Genomic DNA, 22,871 nt, shown 5'->3' with positions numbered 1-22,871 from the left:
GACTTGTCGTTGTTGTTGTCAACATGATAAAAAATGGTTCTAAGCAGTATAGGACTTAACATCTGAGGTCATCAGTCCCCTAGAACTTAGAACTACTCAAACCTAACTAACCTAAGGACATCACATACAGCCATGCCCGAGGCAGGATTCGAACCTCCGACCGTAGTAGTAGCGAGGTTCCGAGCTGAAGCGCCTAGAACCGCTCGGCGACAACGGCCGGCTCAACATGATGGTTTGATTTTTATTGTTCTGCTCACAGGCAGTCCATGGTGTTAAGGCAGTAGTGGCATAATGAAATATTTTGTTTTCTAATTATTTTTTTATTTTTAAACATTTCAGTTGGTACATGTAGATACACACCATTTATCATCAGACAAAAAAATCGAGCGAAAGTATTGCAGCAAGAGTGTCCAACAACACAGTGGGATATAAAACTGTTACGCGTCAGCCTATGTATATACTGATATGTCTTGCTTTAGTACACTCAGTTCGAGAATAAAAACAAAATGCTTATTCGTTTGAGATTCTTGATAGCTACTCCATTATGGAAGCAGCACACATATACATACAGTTTTTATTAATGAAACACACGGTCAGAACTGCCGTTCGTGGAGACCAAATGAATAAATTATGTCTCTGAAACCAGTGAGCGCAACGTTGTGATAGTCTATGTCCACAAGGTACTACACTTTAGATTCATAACATTGTTGATGATCTCTACTTCGAGTTTCAGAAAACACATCGCTCTCATGCTGACCGTCTAAAATTCGGTCTTCTGGAAGAGTCTACCGCTTGTCAGCCAATTGTCTTCTCGCTACCGGTAGACACGTACCACGGAACATTTGTTTTCTCTTCAGTTCCGATGTTAATATTGCTGACTTATACCTTTTCTGCAGATTCTTTGGTGCCAGCCGCTTTAGTATCCATCTCCTCCTTTATGTCTTCCAGAGAACGGCCCTTAGTTTCTGGGATGAAGAACCAGGTGAAGATGAGTCCCAGCAGGCAGAAGACCGAGAAAAACCAAAACGGCACGAACGACCCGAGCGAGTCGCCGACAACCTGGAACAGCTTGGTGATGCTGAAGGTCAGCACGGAGTTGAGGACGCTGAATGTGGAGTTGCACAGTCCGCGCACCGACGACGGCACCAGCTCGTTGGTCAGCACCCACAGCAGTGCATTCGCTCCGACGTTAAAGGATATCTGTAAGAAAGATAGAAGGAACGTCAGTTCCAGTGGTACCACTTTACTTAACTGCTGCTGCCCAAAAAAAGTAGCAAACGATGAAAGATGCCCCATGGTGATCTACACTTACTGATACCGATATTCCACTAAGTAACACAGATCATTATACCACGTTTCTGTGCTGCTCAGTTTACTATCATATAGATCATCTCTAAGTATCTATCAAAAAGTTTCTGTTTGTAGGCTGTACAGTCCAGAATGGGAACATCAGTCAGGAAAAATCGTCATGAGCATGGAGGAAAAAGATCACCATGAGCATTGAGGAAATCGTCCGACTAATGGACCAGGTCGAAGGTACCTCTTTTGAAAAACAACGTGTCATACTGCGTGAAGCAGTCTGTAATTCTCTGCTGCAAACTCTCGTCCAACTGGAACGTTGACATTTCAGGGTCTTTTTTAAGGGACCGAAGGCATGACAATCGCACGGACAGGGATCAGGACTAAAGAGTGGGGGCTCGAATGTCTCCCACTTGAGTGTCCCATTTGAGGCTGGCTCCACAAATCGACTGGCGTCTTGTGTCGAATCACGAACTGAACGGAACTTGACGCACCATTCTACAATGCTGCTTTTCGACGGACATGGTACTCCATACACATTCTTCATTCTCCGATCTATGTCCACCGGTGTTTGTCTTCGAAAGCCGAGAAAAGAGTAACAGCATACTGGTCCTGTTTGGACACACTTGGTAATAACGTCGCCCCAGTTCATGTTTCCGCATTAACCACTTACACGACGGATAGACATGAATATTACGAGAGATAATTGGAATGTAAAGTGGGATCAGGCGCGAAATCGAAACCACTGTGAAAATCCGGTGAAGCTTTGCACAGATGTGTTGGGAAGCTTGTCTAGTATGCCTGTCGATAACGTCACGTCGCTCTTTTCAGTTTTGAGCGCACAGTGAGCATGTAATGATGCCTAGAAAATAGAGTCTCCCACCAACTATGAAGACCTGCTGAGAAATTTCGTCTGATGTCATGCATACCGCATAACGTAACTATCAGGCGTTTCCTTCTTTCCGACAGTTCTCTGCCGAGGTCTGCAGTGGTAATAAAGATGCTCCTGCAGCGTTTTCAATGGGAAGTGGGTTTGATCAGGCACAATACAACCCGTAATTGGCTCCCCCTGAGTTTCATCTCTGCTCACATGAACCGCTGGCTATGAAGACAAAGTTTTGTTACAGACTACGAGCTGTAGACTAGCTTAGAGATTGGGGGAAAACACAGGAGGATGCCTTCCACAATGAGGGTGTAGTGAAGTTGGTTCAACGCTACGGCAAGTGTCTATATCGGAGTGGCGATTATATAGAGAAATATGTGGGAGACGTAGCTAGCTGTTGCAAATGAAAGATTTCTTTTTTTATTTTTACAGATGTTTCCATTTCGTGACCGATCGAACTTACTTTCCGAACAGCCCTCGTGATGCCAAGCCTACATGTCGATGCTTATACACTACATTGCGTTTACGCTGCAGCAACGCCTTCAAAGGGAAACTTTTTGATCGCCCCTGATACCACTAACTCAATGAATCTTTCTTGAAAACAAATTAAGTTTACCGATAAGTGTGGAAGATGAAATTGTGCATTATTGTAAAATGCGACAAAATAACTATGTTCACGATATTGTACAACTGCAGTGTGTAATTTAATTCGTATCTGGAATGTCCAGAGGCGTACACTAAAGAAAAATTGGGAAACATGTTACTTTCTCCCATATACGTTTTGCGATATGAGTACGACCAGAAAATCAAAAGGAGCAGAACTCACACGGATGTTTATTGATGACTGTTCTTCCCACACGACGTTCGCGAATGGAACAGGGAAGGGAGGAACAGATTATGGTATCAAAAGTATCCTCCATTATAACTGTAAGAGCGCTTGTGTAGATATACACTGTCCAAAAAAATAATCGCAACACCAAGAAGTTGTGGGATATATCCGAAAGTTCGTAGGCATATTCACACTTCTCAAAGTTGATGTTTGCTCAAATTTTGCGACAGTCGCATAACAGTGGCGCTAGTAGCGACACTATGAGGATGAAAAGCAGGTTTGCTTTAAATACACACAGTAAAGGCCTTGAGTGCTAGTTACCTTTGAGACTGGCCGTGGTGAGCTGATGTCAGTCAAGGCGACAAAGATGTCATTATCAACACCTCAGTGAGTTTGAACGAAGTCGTGTAGTAGGGCTACGAGAAGCTAGATTTTTCTTCTGCGATACTACAGAAAGATTTGACACGACTGTAGTCACTACGGTGGTCACGAGAATGTGTGGTCTCAAGAAGACGGGGCTGCGGACGGTCACGTGACACTACAAAGAGGGAAGACCATCGTGTTTGGCGTTTGGCTCTGCAGCAGCAATAAGAGTGGCAGTTCGCACTACAGCGACACAACAAACAACTACAAACAGATTACTTCAAGGACAGCTCCGGGCTAGAAACCCTGTAGCGTGCATTCCATTGATCTGTAACCACCGCCATATGCGACTTCAGTGGCGTCAAGCGAGAGCTCATTGGAGGGTAGAGGGGACATCTGTTGTCTTTTCTGATGAAATCTGGTTCCCAGTTCTGCCTCGGAGCCAGTGATAGCCGTGTGTTGGTAACAAGGAGACTAGTTGAGGGCCTGCAACCGACCTGTCAACGTGCTAGACACAATGGATCTACACCTGGAGTGGTGGTACGTGGCTGCGATTTCGTATGACAACAGGAGCACTCTTGTGGTTATCCTACGCACCTTGACTGCAAATTTGTACGTCAGTCTGGTGATTCTTCTTGATGTTCTGCCATTCATGAACAGCAGTCCGGGAGGTGTTTTCCAACAGGATAACGCTCGTCCACATAGCGCTTTTTAATCCAACATGCTCTACAGAGGGTCCATATGTTGCCTTGGCCTGCTTGTTTACCAGACGTAGGGGACATCCTCGGACGACAACTCCAGTGTCATTCCTAAATGGTATTAACCATCCCTGTGTTGACCGACCAACTGTAAAAGATATGGAACTCCATCCCGCAAACTGACCTCCGTCACCTGTACAGCACAATGCATGCACGTTTGCATTCAAAATTCCTGACGTTTACACTCGTTATTAACGTACCAGTGTCCGCCCCCGGGAGCTGAGTGGTCTGCGCGACAGAACGTCAATCCTAAGGGCCCGGGTTCGACTCCTGACTGGGTCTAAGATTTTATCCGCTCAGGTACTGGGTGTTGTGTTGTCCTAATCATCGTCATTTCATCCCCATCGACTCGCAAGTAGCCGAAGTGGCGTCAGATCGAAAGACTAGCACCCAGCGAACAGTCTACCCGACGGAATGCCCTAGTCACACGACATTTACAGTTTTTAATGTACCAGTATTTCACATTTGCAATGACTAATCTCGCACTTACATTAACCTTTGATCTTGCAATGGTAATCACTTAAATATGGTATCTAGACTAACGTGTTCCAGAAATTTCGTTATTCTAAATTATTTATTTTTTGGTGTGCAATGTTTTCCGTCAGTCAGGTGTAACTACGTGTGGTGAAGTGTAGGACATACTGTAGGGACTTGCTTACATAGTACAAGAGCAGCGTCGTGAGTGGCAGCCAGAAGAGGCTGTTGACCACCTCCTGGGAGCCGTACTCAGTCAGGTAAAAGTAGACGCCGATCACAGCCATGGCGATGGTGCAGCCCGCGAACGAGAAGAGCAGCATGGGCCGGCGGCCGGCGCGGTCCACCAGCAGCGTCGCCACGATCGAGAAGAACAGCTGCACGCTCAGCAGCACGATGGCCGACACGCTCGCGTCCAGCGTGCTGCCGCTAGTCAGGAAGATCTGCGTCGAGTACGCGCTAATGGCCGCACTGCCGTTCAGGGCCAGCAGCACCGTGAACGTCAACGTCACCTGCCAACGCAAACGTTCACTCTAGCTTCAGTCTTCCAATGGCTCTAATTTTTTGACCAATAGAATCCTTTACACTGCACTACACTCACTGTTCAATAGTCATTAGGAAGCACTGGATGTCATGCAAATAGCGAGTCACTATTGTGTGAGCCCTTAAACTGCTATAAAACGTCAGGCACGGAATCTACGAGATGTTGGAATCGTTATGTCGAAATTTGTCCACGTATCTTCCAGTATCACTCAAAATTGTCCCGGTGTAGTTGGTGTTAGATTCATTGAACATACGTATCAACAGCATCCCATAAAAGATTGACTGGGTTAAGGTGACAACCAAGGGGCATTAAGCCACGGCTGTGAATTCACTGGAGTGTTCGTCAATCCATGTGCTTTGAACCAAAAATTAGTGACATCCTGCATTGTCCTATTGCCGGCCGTGGTGGCCGCGCGGTTCTAGGCGCTACAGTCCGGAACCGCGGGACCGCTACGGTCGCAGGTTCGAATCCTGCCTCGCGTATGGATGTGTGTGATGTCCTTAGGCTAGTTAGGTTTAAGTAGTTCTAAGTTCTAGGGGACTGATGACCTCAGAAGTTAAGTCCCATAGTGCTCAGAGCCATTTGAACCATTTGAACCATTGTCCTATTCAAACATAGTATCTCCATCAAAAATGGTTCAAATGGCTCTAAGCACTATGGGACTTAACATCTGAGGTCATTAGTCCCTTAGACCTAGAACTATTTGTACCTAACTAACCTAAGGACATCTCACATATCCATGCCCGAGGCAGGATTCAAACCTGCGACCGTTCAAGCTGCGCAGTTCCGGACTGAAGCGTCTAGAACCGTTCGGTAATAGCGACCGGGCATCGTAAAGCCACAAAGGAATGCAAATTATCCGCTACCAAAAATTAGTGAGATCCTGCATTGTCCTATTCAAAACATAGCATCTCCGTCAGGGTATCATAAAGTCACAAAGGAATGCAAATGATCTGCTAGACTGCTCACATGACGTGTGTCTGACATTGGTTCTTGCAGCTTGGCAGTCGGTCCTAATTGCATCCATATGGGCGCAACCCAGCTGAAGACTCTCACTGGCAGCCTGGGTACAATCTTGATGACATGCATGATCCATAAGTTCATGGAACGTACGTTGCACTCTCATGCGCTGATTGTCTCAACACAGCTGAGACCAAGATTCATTGGACCATACTACACTCCGACACATATCCATAATCCAGTGTTGATGTTGTGTATAGAGGTGTCAGAATTCCGGCTGCAGAAGTATGTTATGTGCACCATACGTTGGTGTGAGCGAGATTTATCGAAACTGTATGTAAGGCTGAGAGCAGAGCAGTGCAGTCTGTATTTTCCAAATATTGGTTTAAACGTAGAGGAGGGTCCACTTTGGCTGTAATCAACGTGAATCGTGTGATCTTGACGCACATCATATTTCATAAACAGCTAAAAGTTTCGAAACAATTTTGTTTTGAAAATGATAGCAAACAAAGCTGGGAGTATTTTTCTGTATCAGTAATACTCAAAACGTTTTTTTATGTCGAGATAAGGAATTAACTATTGCTTTTTTAGATTGAACGACAAACTTTCTTAGACATCATTTAATATCTCGTCTAAGAAGAACAGTGTGACCTCGTAGACGTTAATATCTACGATATTGTATGTGGGCCTGAAACCTGACGAAAATTTCACACTTGAAGCGCAGACCGCAAACCCCGTCCACTTCACTTCAAGAAAAAATAGAAACTGATTCATCGCATTTGTTTCATCCCATTGCGCTTCGCACGGTGCCCCACGCGTGTGCTCTCACGTTGGACAATTCAGCCGCTGGCGACGAATATTCTCTCGCGGTCGCCGCTCTGCCCGGCGTTCGCGACAGTTCACTTATGTCGGATGATTATTAATGTCACGTTTGTGACTACCGGAACTGTACGCAACAAATGCAAAATGGAAAGACTCTGATAGTCAGAAGGAGAACACGGTATAATCCGATTTCCCGTAAGTTTTGCGCAGTGGAAGAGGAGTCAAAACAAGCGAACACTTGTGTCGGTTTGTCCGTAGACCGTTTCTGATTGTCAAGGTAATTTAGATGTCTTGTAGCGCCCCGTCTTCGAAACCCGATTCTTGATTTTATTTATTTAACGTATTAATTTTTTTCATTTATCTACCCATGTATGTAAAAAGTGACTACAAGAATGTTTCTTATGAAACAAGGCGATACAAGGGCGTTACATCAATTGTAAATTTATGATTAGGTTCCACAGTAAGTGTCACACTTTTGCTGTTTAATGTATGTGTGTACGATATTTTCAAAGGTTAGAGTCTATTTAAATTATCATATTCTGATATTTCATTCTTATATCAAGTATTGTATCAGTTCTTTTATTTTATTCTTATGTTTATTCTTCAGGAAGATTTGTTGCATGTCCTTGGATGATACCGATCATAGAAACATACAGAACATAGAAAATCGAAACAGCATGAGCATAGCCCGAAGATAGGTTTGGCACAGTGACATTTCTTCGTATAAATCACACTTGGGAAAAAAGGCGTTGTTATATTACCGAAGATTTCATACGTTGGCAATAATTTCGCAGAAAACCAATCATAACAGATCACTGGCGCTCGTCATTGATTATGTATCACGATACACTACAGGAATTTCACCGAAAACAGTAGTAGACGAATAAGGACAACGTTATTTCAATGTACTCTGGAAAGCATTCCTGTATTAATATTCTACGGACATGGAAGGCTAAACAAATAACAAAAAAAGTAACAATCAGGTTCTAATGTGGGACCGAAAATTGTGAAGCAGAGGCACTAGTCATTGCGCCACCATTTCTGCTGAACTATTTATCCGGTAGTAGGTACATAGCGAAACTAGAAAAGTTTGGCTGTCATTTTCTCAGAAACGGCGAGTTTGTACCTACAAGCAGGACGTGTTCACTTATTTTCACCCCTCTTCCATTGAGCGAAGTTTGTGGGAAATCCGGTTATGGCACTTGCCGTGTTCTCCTCGTTAGCCTCAGTGCCTCACGTATAAAACCTATAGATTTTGATACAGAGATGAAGCACTATTATTTGTAGCAGAAAATGTTAAAATTTACAACAGAAAGTCTGAAAGTAACGTTCATGAGCGTGCAGTACTTATTTTGAAATTGAACATATCCGACAGAAAGCTCGTTACCTTTCGTTTCCACAGAATGAGATGGCTGTAACGCTTTGAAACCCGAAACAGCTGCCCCCGCCCCCCCCCCCCCCCCCCCCGTACAGAGAGATGGGGAGCGCCAGACTCACCGCCACAGCACGGCGCGCCCCGGGGTCTCTGCGCAGGGCTCGGAAGGCGTCGGCGACGCTGATCTCCTTCTTGCTGCGGTCGTCGACGGCCTTCTGGATGGCGTCCAGCTCGGCGCTCACGTCCTTCTCCGAGTTCTTCCCGCGCAGCCTCATCACCGCCGTCTTGGCCGCCTCTGTCCGGTGCTTGGCAACCAGGAAGTAAGGGCTCTCCGGCATCCACCAGAATATCGCCACGAATACGACGGGCCACGGCATGATGAACTCGGTCACCGCGAAGTAAGGCAGGTAGGAACCTACGATCATCATCAGGAACGAGCCTGTCCCGCCCATCAGTGTGAAGAGCGTGATCAGCATTCCTCTGACGCGGTCCTCCGCTATCTCCACTAAGTACAACGGAATCACCTGTAGGTAAAATAGGTTTTCAGTTTAATTTTCAGTCATGAGCCTTAATAGTAATTCTGGCTGACAAGCCCATCATTGCTTGGATATTCATTTTGCCAATCTTCTATTAGGAAAAAAAACAAAAACCAAAAACAAAAAGTCACATCTCTATGTACTCGTATTATACTTTTGAAATCATGAAACAGTCATACAAAAAATATGTATAATGTATAAGCACACTAGCCTACAACGTGATTTTGTAAATGTCGGTATGGCAACGCTTCTTCTCAGCTGTATGCACGGCTATCGTTACCGCCCACAGCCGTTTGAGATTCGCAGTTGAAGACTGTCAAAAGTGCTGCCACGTGTCAGGGATTTACTTTAGCTGAGTCGACTGAGGGAATCTCTTAGTGGTAATTAATAAGTGTATTTAAACTTCATGCGTGATGCGGTGTTTTTTTCGTGAATTCCAGTGTGTAGTACACTATTTTTCTCGAACTGTGTAGCGCGCAATACTATATTTGTGCAGGTACACTCAACGGTGTATGTGGATGCTGTCTGAAAAATGTGTTGCGAAAAGGTTTAGTAGAAAAGAAATAATGAACTTAAATGTGATGCATGATGCGGCAGTTTTTCGCGCATCTCAGTGTCCATGTCGTCTCATCTCCTGAACTGTAAGTTGTACAGTGGTATATTTTTGTAGGTGCATTTAGGGGAATTAATTGATTACTTCCCACAGAATTTATTGCGAATACAGTTTGTAGCACAGAAGTAAGACGTTTAAATGTCATGCGTGATACGGCAGATTTTCACGCATCTCATTGTTTATGACGTCGTATCTCCTGATCTCTGATAGGTAGGTCGTCCTTACCTCCACATCAACCGTTGCCTACCGTAACGGATATGTGTTCCACGTTTTGTTGAAATCCGTCAAGTATTTAAGGTGGAGATATAGAAAACACACACACACACACACACACACACACACAAACACAAACACACTCACTCACTCACACAGACACACACACACACAAACACACTCACTCACCCCCCCCCCCCCCCACCCCCAACACACACACATTCATTTTTATAGTTTGTGTGGATTTCGTTTGGTTCATAAAATTTTGCTTCCTACGTTACTCAAGTACGTGTTGGAATAACTAAGCCGTACCTGAAGAATGGAAGCCAGCTTAAGTTATTTCTATATGTAAAAAAAAGCAAAGATAAAGGCACTCCTAGAGGAATATGTTGACTAGATGCAGGGTATAAATTTACTGTAAAATTCCCAATCAGATACTGCCAATATTTGCTGACACGTAATTGCAGAATAAGAATCGGACTTCAAAAAGGGACGTGCGTGTAATGATATGTTTATTATAAGACATATCATGGGAAAATGTAGTGATTTGGACTCTGAAACGTATATAGCATTTATTGATTACGAGCAAGCCTTTCATAAGGTAAAAAGACCCATTTTGTGGGAAATATTAGACACAAACGGTTTTCCTAAACATCTCATGGACATTAAAAATCTATAGGTAAACATAAAACAGATAAAAGTTCAAGATCTAAAATGTCGGACGATATTTTAATAAACCAAGATGTTCGACAAGGCTTGTAGTCTATGACCCACTACATTTAATTTACTTAGTTATGTAATAGAAATTTAAAATACATTTAGGAATTAAAATAGAATCTAGCATGTTATTAAATTTTTATTTGCTGATGACCACGTAATTATACAGAAAATAGAACATAATTTACAAAAAGCAGTATATTTATTGAGCCAATAAGCAACATATTACAACTTAACTATATATGCAAGTAAGACAGAGGAAATGGCTCCCAAAGGAAAGAATCCAGAATGACTGAAATTAATAATAAATGAGAAAATTTTAAAACAAGTAGATCTATACCACTCGTTACGTAGGTTCTCATATTAGTTTTAACTATGACAAAGACATAATTAATAAATTTAAAATTATCTGCGGAACTTTTGGAAGAGCGTTGAGAAACAAACAAGAAAGGAAACAAAAATGAGAGACTCTATGAAGTTATGGGTGTAGCTACTCCTGTCCATGGTTCTGAATCATGGAAAACAACAACAAAAACAGCAAAATCACATATGCAGGCAGTATCGAAGAAGTTCATGAGATATGTAAAGGGCTGTAATAAAGTGGATAAACTAAGGAATGGCACAAAAATCGGCTTTTAAAATATTTCAGTTAATGACAACGTAAATGAGAATACAATAAAATGAAATGATCATATTGATAGAACGATAGAGAATAGAATGTCAAAAAATAGCGATTCAGCGGCCGACTGGAAAGAGAGAACTAAGTAGACATCGTAAGAGATGGACAGATGATAGAGACCGAAACAGGTGACCGTAACACCTAATTCTTGGAAGTAGATGGTGATGATACACTACTGGCCATTAAAATTCCTACACCAAGAAGAAATGCCGATGATAAACGAGTATTCTTTGGTCAAATATATTATACTAGGATTGACATGTGATTACATTTTCACGCAATTTGGGTGCATAGATCCTGAGAAATCAGTACCCAGAACAACCACCTCTGGCCGTAATAACGGCCTTGATAGGCCTGGGCATTGAGTCAAACAGAGCTTGGATGGCGTGTACAGGTACAGCTGCCCATACAGCTTCAACACGATACCACAGTTCATCAAGAGTAGTGACTGGCGTATTGTGATGAGCCAGTTGCTTGGCCACCATTGGCTAGACGTTTTCAATTGGTGAGAGATCTGGAGAATGTGCTGGCCAGGGCAACAGTCGAACATTTTCTATATCCAGAAAGGTCCGTACAGGGTTTCGCAGGGATCGAATGAAGGGTAAAGCCACGGGACGGGTCGCAACACATCTGAAATGTAACGTCCACTGTTCGAAATGCCGTCAATGCGAACAAGAGGTGACCGAGACGTGCAACGCCGGGTGATACGCCAGTATGGCGATGAAAAATACACGCTCCCAATGTGCGTTCACCGCGGTGTCACCAAACACGGATGCGACCATCATGATGCTGTAAACAGAAACTGGATTCATCTGAAAAAATAAACTTTTGCGATTCGTGCACCCAGGTTCATCGTTGAGTATACCTACGCAGGCGCTCCTGTCTATGATGCAGCGTGAAGGGTAACCGCAGCCATGGTCTGCGGGCTGATACTCCATGCTGCTGCAACCGTCATCGAACTGTTCGTGCTGATGGTTGTTGTCTTGCAAACGTCCCCGTCTGTTGACTCAGGGACCGAGACGTGGCTGCACGATCCGTTACAGCCATGCGGATAAGACGCCTGTCATCTCGACTGCTAGTGATACGAGGCCGTTGGGATCCAGCACGGCGTTCCGTATTACCCTCCTGAACCTACCGATTCCATATTCTGCTAACAGTCATTGGATCTCGACCAACGCGAGCAGCAATGTCACGATACGATAAACCGCAATCGTGATAGGCTACAATCCGACCTTTATCAAAGTCGGAAACGTGATGGTACGCATTTCTCCTCCTTATACGAGGCATCACAACAACGTTTCAGCAGGCAACGCCGGTCAACTGCTGTTTGTGTATGAGAAATCAGTTGGAAACTTTTCTCATGTCAGCACGTTGTAGGTGTCGCCATTGGCGCGAACCTTGTGTGAATGCTCTAAAAAGTTAATCATTTACATATCACAGCATCTTCTTCGTGTCGGTTAAATTTCGCGTCTGTAGCAATTTTGCGTGGTGTAGCAATTTTAATGGCCAGTAGTGTAATATAATTCCAGTCAGTGTGAAAGATCATCAGGCCTCGAGACGGAAATACACTCCTGGTGGAAACAGTTTACTATCAGTATCTATGTGTACTGGGTGTCTCAGGAGGAATGGTTGGTATTCAGGCATATGAGAGGAAGGATCACTGGAAGCTTAAAAGTATTGTAAACTTTGGCTCTTAAGAGCTGTGAGCACCTCTTCATCTTCGATACCGTGGAACAAAAATCTCGAGATTTTTGCTTGCCATGCTGTGGGAAGAGGTAATAGAGCCCAAAACAAGAAATTTTTTTTTGATAACATAGGCTCATAAATGCATACCTTAAGAACTGTGAGCATTTGTTCGGTAGAAGATATGTATTTTATGGTAGCGAAGATGAACACGTTCTCATAGCTCTTGAGGCCTGCTTAGTGGACATTTTTGTCCTGTTTCTTTCCATGCTACCTTCTCACAAAACACAGAAAGCAAAGAGCTTGCAGTAGAAACGAGAACGACCAATCACACCTAAGTCACGACTAGTCGGAACTCATGTACTGACTCACCAGACAGTAGGGCATTCCGGAGGCTGAATGAAAAAATCGCATGAAATTAGCGGAAGGAATACGTTTTGAGTTATAAACAGCTACGGACAGTCCTTTAGGGCATCTGTGTGTATGCTGTTAAAAAGAATGGTGTACAGCAGTCGGGCAGCCTTTCGTAAGCCAAATATTTCTGTAGTAAATGCAAAGCGAAGCTTTAGTCTAAAGAGAGTCGCCACTGGACAGAAGATGTCTGGAAACGAGTCATTTGGAGCGATCAATAATGATATATCATGTGGCAGTGCGATGGAAGGGTTTAGGTTCTGACGAATACGTGGGGGTCGTCACCCACCATCACGTGCCAATAGCGTGCCGTGCGGGATTAGCCGAGCGGCCTAAGGCGCAGCAGTCATGGACTGTGCGGCTGGTCTCGGCGGAGGCTTGAGTCCTCCCTCGGGCATGGGCGTGTGTTTGTTCTTAGGATACTTTAGGTTAAGTAGTGTGTAAGCTTAGGGACTGATGACCTTAGCAGTTAAGTCCCATAAGATTTCACACATATTTGAGCTTTTTTTGTGCAAATAGTGAGTACGGACGAGGTGGTGTTACGCGGTGATTTTCGTGATAGGCTGTGTTCTCCTTATTACACTTAACAAAACGCTGAATGTGGAAGGATACGAACTCATTTTCTGCTATTTTGCTCTGAATTCAGTAAAGGAACAGTTCGGGGTGCACCCTGTCATAAGCCATCATGTCGGAGGCAACGTTTTGTGGACAATGACATTACCTCAATGGACTTGGGGCCCAGAGTCCCGACATGAAACCAACAGAACACCTTTGGGTTGAGTTAGAATGTCAGCTTCGCTCCAGTTTTCAGGATGCATCAATGCCTTTTCCACTTTCGACTTTTGAGGAAGAATGGGCTGCCATTCTTCCACAGACAATCAGACAACTCATGGGAAGTGTCCCAAGCAGACCACAAGCCGCCATAAAGGTAGACACAGTCGATACTAATGGCCAGAATAGATGTCTGGAAAATTTTCATCAAATACTGTACGTAAGGTACATTATGTTTAAAATGGGGGTAATTTCTACCCCCCTTGTGAAATAATGTTTCGGATGGTGACTAGGTGGTGCACGCACCGGCATGATGAAGCCAATGGCGAGGTTGGCGATGATGACGGCGGTGAGCAGCTCCCAGAAGGAGGAGGCGAAGCGCAGCCAGAGTGCGGAGCCCAGGAAGGGCAGCGCGCAGCTCAGCACGATGGATCGCCGGCCGACCACGTCGACCAGCCAGGCGGACAGCAGCGAGGGCGGGACGGTGGTGATCATGCCCACCGACGCCATCCACGAGCCCTCGTCCGCCGAGATGACGATGTGCGACGTGTTCTGCTGCAGCCGCGGGATCATAGGCGAGCTGAAGCCGATGAACAGCCCGCTCGTCAGGAACGCCAGCGTAGCTGCACACGTGTAACACTCACCCTGTCATCTCGCATCACAAATATTTTCTAGATGGTAAGTCTTACTCAACAGGGTGGGAAAAGCAAAACTGGCCGGGAAAATATTTCATTCGCCTTATAACAGTGGACATCAGTATAATGGCAGGGTTCCACGAAAGTAACAGTATAGTGTCTGAAGCACACATGTTCTAACATTCTGCGTGGTGTCTGTTTGTTCTAAGTCGTGTCTCCCTACCACTTTCGCGCAACGACGCTCTGAGCGTGTTTTTTAGGGAATTGACTAGTTTGAACCTGGGACCTGTTTCTGGTAAGGAGACGCCAGACCACACATGACATGTAGAGTTCAGAAGAGTTCAGTGAGACTAGCGATGACATAATCAAATACTTAATGATTTCAGCGTCAGCTCCACTGCATTCCCTGTAAAAGAATCTTAATACTAACTAAATTTAGTGGAAGGGGTTCAAGGTTTTCCTATTTTTAGTTAGCTGGTAAAATAACGTCGAAAAAGCAGTTAAGTTTACCATTGTAAATTTTATTCTACTCACAAAGCATTGTTTATAATGTGAACGAATATTCCCTGAATGGGTTTCCAAGTTCTACAATGGATTGAAGGATGACCTATGCCATATCACATCTATAATCTAGATTTAAGTTAAGTTTCATAAAAGAGAAAACTACCAAAATGGTGTACAGTGACCCTCAATTATCTATAATTACTTATCTAACTTGTCGTAAATTACAGTGGCTGATGTGACTTCTCAATAATTATATAACAGAGAAATCATCGCGTTTCAGATTTTTACTTCACGTAGCAAATGTGAATACCATTGAGCTTTAATTGACGATCGACACTAGTATTACGCAAAAAGGGGATGTAACAGATGAGACTTCTGCAGTTCTGAGTGAAGCCTTACGCTCTCAAAAATGCGGCATCACGTGCATTCATTACCTTGTCGGTGTTTAGGCAGCGTCAGGGGGCGGCGGGCGGCGTAGCTCCACGCACCTCGCCGTCTCGGAAGCAACTCTCTCCTAACTTCTCCTTACTACAATTTACCGAAGTTGGTTTAAAAAAAAGCTATCTGGGTGTGTTTTCAACTGACCAATCAGGGTCTCAATGTTCACCTTAAGCTCTGCCTACAAAATTCTGTCTATCCAATGAGAAACGTTATACTTTTCGTGGTGGGGCAATGTTTTTAACGTTTGCAACATAACAGAGACGCGAAAAAGTCTCACGCTAAAACTTGCAGCTGGTGTGGCCCTTTTAGTGTTATCGTAAGATCTATACTGTTCTTCTGGTGGGGTCTATCTTTTAACATGGACTGGGGGGTGGTTTTGGCGGTCAGCTGGCGACGTGCGTGTCCGTCCTTTATCGTAGGGCCTCCTAGCCTACACGATTCTGCTCTCGGCATCTGTTCTCGTTTCTCCCCTCGGAACTGCGTCTGTTTCACGGTGGGAAGGTATGACATGCCTTTAGGCGTTCTTGTGTTAGTCTGTGGTATTCCATTTGCTCACTCGTTGATCGTATTACTTTGGTTAATTTAATGTCAGGATTTATTTGAAGCTATGTGACATACTGCCGGATTTGTTATCACGTCAGGGTTTTCATGGAAGGTGTTAGATTTGCCTGACACCTTACAATGTATCTAAATTACTATGGAGGTTTTTTGTGGTTTTTAGGGCGCAAAACTACAGTGGTCATTAGCGCCCAGACTAAGTTATGAATGCACTGCGAGGCACAAGGTTAAAACAGCAACTAAAAAGGACAACACTATTAAAGGGCACATTAACAGGCAAGGGAGTAAAAGAAAACAGCATAATCAAATGTCCTTAGACAGGTTTGACAAGTGGATAAAACGAAGAACGCGAGCAGCTGCTCCTGAATCATCCGCTAAAATGTCATCCAGAGTACATGGCAGGCCAAGGTCAATGCGCAGTGTATTAAAATTCGGACCGGACGTTAAAATGTGGCGTACCGTCAGCAATTACCCACATGGGCAGAACGGCGCCGGCGCAGCTGTCAGCAGATGGCGATGGCTGAACCGGCAGTGTCCAATCCATAACCGGGCCAAAACAACCTCCTCCCGCCGAGAAGGGCGTGAAGAGGCCGTCCAAGCCGTGGGGAGAGGTTTCAAGGCCCGAAGCTTGTTTTCAGTAAGTGTAGACCAATCGGCATGCCACAGCGATAAAATGCGCTGACAAATGACCCTGCTAAAATCTGATGAAGGCATACAACAAGAAGCTGTCCGAGGCTGGAGGACCGCAGCCTTGGCCGCTACATCTGCAGCTTCGTTCCCAGGGATACCGACATGGCCTGGAACACACATAAAGGTAACCGGAGAACCGTCGTCCGTCAGCAGCTGAAGAGAGCGTTGGATCCGGTGCACGAACGGGTGAACCGGATACGGATCACTGAGGCTCTGGATGGCGCTCAGGGAATCAGAGCAGATGACATAAGCAGAATGTCGGCGGCGGCGGATGTAAAGAACAGCCTGACAGAGGGCAAACAGCTCAGTTGTGAAGACCGAACAATGGCGATGGAGCCGGTATTTGAAACTGTGTGCCCCGACAATAAAAGAACGCCCGACACCGTCATTGGTCTTAGAGCCATCTGTATAAATGAAGATCGTATTAATGAACTTCGAAGGAAGGTAGACAAACCGCGAGCGGTATACCGAAGCTGGGGTAACCTCCTTTGGGAGCGAGCTGAGGTTAAACAGTCATGACGGAATTACAAAGTTTCTTTCATAATGCGAGTAACAAAATAAGGTGTTAGAATTTCCCGTATGAAATTTGGTATAAAGGCACTCACTGTTCTATTAGCCTATTGCACTGTTAGTACTTTGTCCAACCTCCGTTCTACCAAATTATCTCAACAGTCCTCTTCGGCACTTATTTTGGTAGTGTTTGTAGTTCTTGCAGTGAAAATGTCATCCATTCTTTTCTCGTATCTTTATTTTCCGCTTATACATGCAATCAAATTGCCTTCCATTGCAATGAACACGCCTTGCAAGTATTTCACAATAGTTTTCCCATAGTTCAAATTCGGGATACGTGTAAGTCTCAGCAAGACAGGCGTGTCTTTATCATCAAACCACTTTTCGGTTCTAGGAGAACCATACACAGATGCATTACCTTGTTGAAACATTAGACTTTCGTCCCCTAGGTCCTCAAACATTCTTACTAATTCTGTCTTCAGCATCTCAGTGAACATATTAGAGTTCATTCTAGTGTTCATCAAAGAAATTCGTGATATATCTTAAGTGCGGAATGCTGCCCAGATCATAACGCTTACAACACATAAACTTCTGCTGATTCTTACCCGCTACTGTATTCTCAGATCATGCCAATAATATTGAAATCCATCCTGCCATCTTAATTAAACATTTTCTCACCACTGACGATCATTTTAACCCATTCTGAAGTCCATGACGTACGTTTTTCAGGAAATTATAATGTGACCTGCTTATGTTTAAGTGTAAATGTGAGTTTCTGCAGTCGTTTCTTGAGTACAGGAAGTTTGTCATGTGACAAAATTTGTCATACACGTCTGGTTGTACTGGCAACTGAAAATCAGCTAGAACTGAGTAGAATAACCGTTTGTGGCCCTTCTTTTGCCAAAAGGAACCCTTTCCACGCCTCAGATAATTTTATGCTTTGCCCTTATTTTCCGTTCTGCCCACATAGTGCCCCTATGTAACGAAATTATTAGCCACTGTACTTGAACAGTTCATCTTTCTGGCAATTTGACGTTTAGGGAGTCCCATTTCCCTGTAAGTACCAATTTTTGATTTTCCATCACGTGACAACTGTTTTCCATATGGCATTGTCACAACGTGGCTTATGTAAACAAGATTCAGTGTCACTAATGTTGTCTGTTTCTTATCTGCCTTAAAGGGATATACTAACACGGCATAGATCTGACTGCTTTTATACCAAGCTCCACACTCTACCAACAAAATCGTTGATGACTTGTAGTATACTGTACTACTGACACAAAATGCGATACTATTTGACTGCATTTGTCGGCATATTGGATTTTATGCTATTGCTCATACATTGTCACGACTATCTCAACAGACAATGTTAATACTCCTGCATTAAACCGCGCTTCGTACTTATTTCTACTCTTGAATAGGAAAGCTAACTTACCAGGGCAGATGGTGTAAGTTGAATTGCCTTTCTTGAGGTGTCGAAATATTTTCTGGGCCATTTTATTTTTCCCATTCTGTACATGAGGACTGTCAGTTACTGAACCTAAACTGTCGCAGTTGTTTACAGTAAAACAGTGCTGCCTCCGTAGCACCTGTCGCTAGTGAAACTGCACTCAACTCGGAGATACCTGGTTCGAATAATGAGCTGTGGAAGAAAGTTTCGCCTCCTGTATCTGGCCGATAAGAGGAATCGAGATGGTGTCGTACAGTTGCAGACAACCAGTGCGTGCTTCAGTGTCTTGGATTAAATTATGGCTTACTTCATACTGACTCATGGAATGACGGCATGTGATTTTGACGATTGTCATCTGTCCGTCGGGTGAAGATGTTCAGCCCGGCGTTCTCCTTGGTTCTGTTCCAGAGGAAGAGGGTATGTGCCAGTACCAGGTTTCTCACAGTCCCTTCTCTCATCATCAAGCAACAGAAACATGACACTACATTATACAAAAAACTGTAACAGCCAGCAACACTTTAGACACAACTCCCATACACTACGTGCAGGACGAAAACTCTTTCCGGTTAGGTGTCCGAAACTACCCCTCGTCTTCCCCTAGCCAACAATGACATAAGACGGTCTTTTCTTTCACAACTAAACTTGTTTCCATCGAAAAATTTATATTAACTATAAGCGAATTGTTGCAAAATATGGCACTCTAGCAGGCAACGTTGACTTCTGATTGAGCCAAAGTTGCTACAATAGGGAATTATGCTGATTATGCACCTTTCAGTTTCTCCATTTCTTTTGCTATGAAATATATTTTCTTCTCACACAGTTAGCTATAGTCATAGCGTCAATGTGTTGTGAAATTCCGTTCTCTTTCCAGCCATATACTGCGAAGTTAGTATTGTGGCAAACAGAATCCCTTGCTGCCTTCCATTATGATAATACTTCACCATCCACTCACAACTATCCTGGATACGTGCAGACAAGTGCACGTATCTAGGCATATTCACAAAAAATTTTTCCCAGATTACAAAGTCTTTTTATGGGAAGAATGCCAAAATTTCGCTTTCTTATCAAGGTGTATGCCATAATATAACTTTTGCACTCTTTCTTGAGATTTTCACTGTCACTATAATAATAATAATAATAACAATAATTATTATTCATGTCGTTATTTATGGCAGTATTAGTAGAACTTCTATTAATATCATTAGTTCCTATTCAATATTATTGTAACAAATAAACTTCAATATAATTAAATTCGGTTGAGATCTTCCTTTCTCTCATCATTTTACCATTATTACAATTTAAGTTATTGTAATCACTAGATTATTAATGAAACTTCAATGCAAGAAAGATTTCATGCCTTAAAATATTCATCCATTATCAGAGACAGTCTCAAGTCCGTGATGTAACCTGGTTAAGTAAATATAAAAAATAAAATGAAATATATTATAAATGTTTTCCTCCTCATTTTTTTCATTTCATGCCCGGTGAAAATGAGCTTGTGTCCGCGTCGTAGACCTATTTGTTCCTTACAGTCAGCTAACAGCGAGCAGGGAGGAGTACACGTGAGTGTAATTGCAGCTATGCACTTTGCTTTGTGACAAAGAAGAGCTTTATGGAAACCTTGATTGGAGCTATAGAATTCGATCGTTTTTGTTTTACTGTTGGTATACTGTTGTATCTAAAATGAGGATGGTTAGTGATTTCAAAGAGGAAAATTATATATTGCATTTATGCTCATGGACCGTAAGAATAACTTCTGTACGCCTGAGATCTAATAATACCTATTTTAAGAATCATCTTCATTGCAGTAAGGAATATTGGTCGCTGTTGATAGCACAGAGAAGACTACAAGCCGTTGTCCTGTGGGAGAAGCCACCCCACTTCCCAAGCGAGGTGATTTAGAAAAGTCACGGGAAGCGTAAATCAGTATTCACGGACGAGGATTTGAGTCCTGTTCTCCCAAAAATTTGTCCAAGATCGTAATTACCGCAACAACATACTAGGTTTGACAATGCGAGAGCGTATCACTTACTTCCCAATATGTGCAGTAAAAACGAAGAATTTAGCATGTGCGAAAGTTTACTTACGATAAATGATTGATCTGTAAATAGCAAACCACTGAGAAACACAAAGTCAGCAAGTTCCGCTAATGTTATGAACGAATTCGTTTACTGATGCCAAACCCAATATTGATACAACTGACTCGCCGCGCGGGGTAGCCGTGCGGTCTAGGTGCGTGATGTCACGGTTCGTGCGGCTCCCCCCGTTGGAGGTTCGAGTCCTCCCTCCTTCGGGCATGGGTGTGTGTGTTGTCCTTAGCGTAAGTTAGTTTAATTTAGTTTAATTAGTGTGTAAGCCTAGGGACAGATGACCTGAGCAGTTTGGTCCCATAGTCCTCACCACAATTTTTTTTTTTTTTTTTTTTTTTTGCAACTGACTCGGCCAATTAAAACATTTAGTAAATGGACTGGATGCCCTGAACGCAAACTGCTGAAAAGAAATAATCGGAGGGTATCTGACAGGATTCCTGTTCCTTTAGGACGAAGCATTGCCAATACTGTTTCGTATATTTCCCAGATATGTCTTGTGCCGTAACACCTAAAGCCCGAAAGAGGGAAATAATTGTGCAGTGTCCGAAGAGAATGCGAATGGATCAGGACATGACTGGGGTTTATACAGTGCTCAGTACTGCTCAAATTTTGCTCTCCCTGGGCCGATGGCCTCCACTAAAAGTAAATGAACCCTGAAGAGAAAGCCACAAAGAACTCTTTACGAACGCTAAAGTCAAATACAGATGATAAAGAGGAACTTGACAGAGTGGAGAAATGGAAGAATGAGCACTGTACAGCGTTAAGCCAAAACGAAAATAATAGTAGTTCAGGATCAATTAAGTGGACCTCATCTTAAAAAGCGTGGAAGGCAGCTTATCACTACCGTTGATTAAAATATTTGTTGAAGGAGCAATGGACACTAGAAATGAAATATAAGAACAGGTCTGGAAGTGCAAAGATGAATGATACAGATACTAAGGTTGGCGGATGATATTGTCATTTTGGTTGAAAGTAAAGTAGACACGGAAGAACTGTTTATTATAACAGTACTGTAAGTATGCTAGTCTCAAATCTTTTAGAGTATTAGAACACGTCATTTTAAAACTCGAAAACGTCATGAATGTTTCGAATGTCTTTAGAGCGGTGCTTTTTAAGAAGCAAAACTGCTGGATTCTGAAGATTGCAAGCCTATATACAGCATCCTATTTCGGGTCTCACGTGAGAAACCACTTCGCTATTCCGGAACGTCACTGGATAGTCCAAAGGATATATGTCAAGCGTAGTGGGAGGTATTGCAGAAAGACTGTACTAATATAACAGGTGGCTGGCAGCCAACAGCGAATCAGCAGCATGGACCCAGAGGCAGCTTTTTCATTGAGTAAAATTTCTTTGGCAGACGGCAGTTCTATTGAGAGCTCTTGTTTATGTAGTTGAAAGAGCATCTTGATGACATACTGGGCTCACCCCTTTCTCTAGTTGATGGATTCATGGAAGCTTTCGAGCAAACAGCACTAAGTTTCCATGCCATTGTTCCCACACCGAGAGAGGTAGCACAGTGGTTAGCACATTGAACTCGTATACGGAAGGACAACGGTTCAAATCCGCGGCCGGCCATCCTGATTTACTTTTTCCCGTGGTTTCCCTCAATAGCTTAAGGCAAATGTCCTTCGAAAGGGTACGGTCGCTTTCCTTCTCCATCCTTCCCTAATCCGAGCTTGTGATCCCTCTCTAATGACCTCGTTGTCGAGGTGACGTTAAACATTAACCTGCTCCTCCTCCCACGTGGTTGACTGACGTACTTAGGGAACATGTTGGTCACATGACTGCATGGCAGCTCTGATGAAAATTTCGACACCGTTTTTGAGGCTGTCTAATATCCAAAAGAATTTTTTTAAAAACAATATTGCCAAGCACAGATAAGTGATGAAGGGAAAAAAGAGACTTCGTTGTCGCCAAGCAACTAAGATCAGTAGCAGCCGAGAAAGCTACCTATTTGAGGGAAACTCAGTAGATGTAAAAGAATTCTTGTCACAGATTTTATTTTATTGCCAATAAAACTTCCTTACAGGATCATAAAACACGAGTGCCGCAGATAATACAAC

General features: G+C 43.4%; 1 protein-coding gene across 1 annotated transcript; it reads right to left on the bottom strand.

Annotated features, from left to right (window-relative positions):
* Window positions 1-879: 879 nt before the first annotated feature.
* On the bottom strand, window positions 880-22,297 carry LOC124795839 (facilitated trehalose transporter Tret1-like). Its single transcript, XM_047259921.1, has 5 exons — window positions 22,234-22,297; window positions 14,375-14,553; window positions 8,430-8,831; window positions 4,792-5,118; window positions 880-1,200 (listed from the first exon to the last, which is right to left on the bottom strand). Exons 1-5 carry the CDS (start codon window positions 22,295-22,297, stop codon window positions 880-882), a joined length of 1,293 nt encoding a protein of 430 aa, XP_047115877.1.
* Window positions 22,298-22,871: the final 574 nt, after the last annotated feature.

Source organism: Schistocerca piceifrons, chromosome 4 (assembly GCF_021461385.2).
Source record: "Schistocerca piceifrons isolate TAMUIC-IGC-003096 chromosome 4, iqSchPice1.1, whole genome shotgun sequence".
Classification (NCBI taxonomy): domain Eukaryota; kingdom Metazoa; phylum Arthropoda; class Insecta; order Orthoptera; family Acrididae; genus Schistocerca; species Schistocerca piceifrons.
This window is presented reverse-complemented; position numbering and strand designations above follow the sequence as displayed.

Excerpts from the sequence above, each read along its gene's own strand:
- LOC124795839 (XM_047259921.1), bottom strand. The coding sequence starts at position 22,297 with ATGGCATGGAAACTTAGTGCTGTTTGCTCGAAAGCTTCCATGAATCCA. Across the intron at positions 14,554-22,233 it reads TCCATCAACTAGAGAAAGGG|CTACGCTGGCGTTCCTGACG; the intron begins GTGAGCCCAGTA and ends ACACGTGTGCAG. Across the intron at positions 5,119-8,429 it reads GGGCGCGCCGTGCTGTGGCG|GTGACGTTGACGTTCACGGT; the intron begins GTGAGTCTGGCG and ends TTGCGTTGGCAG.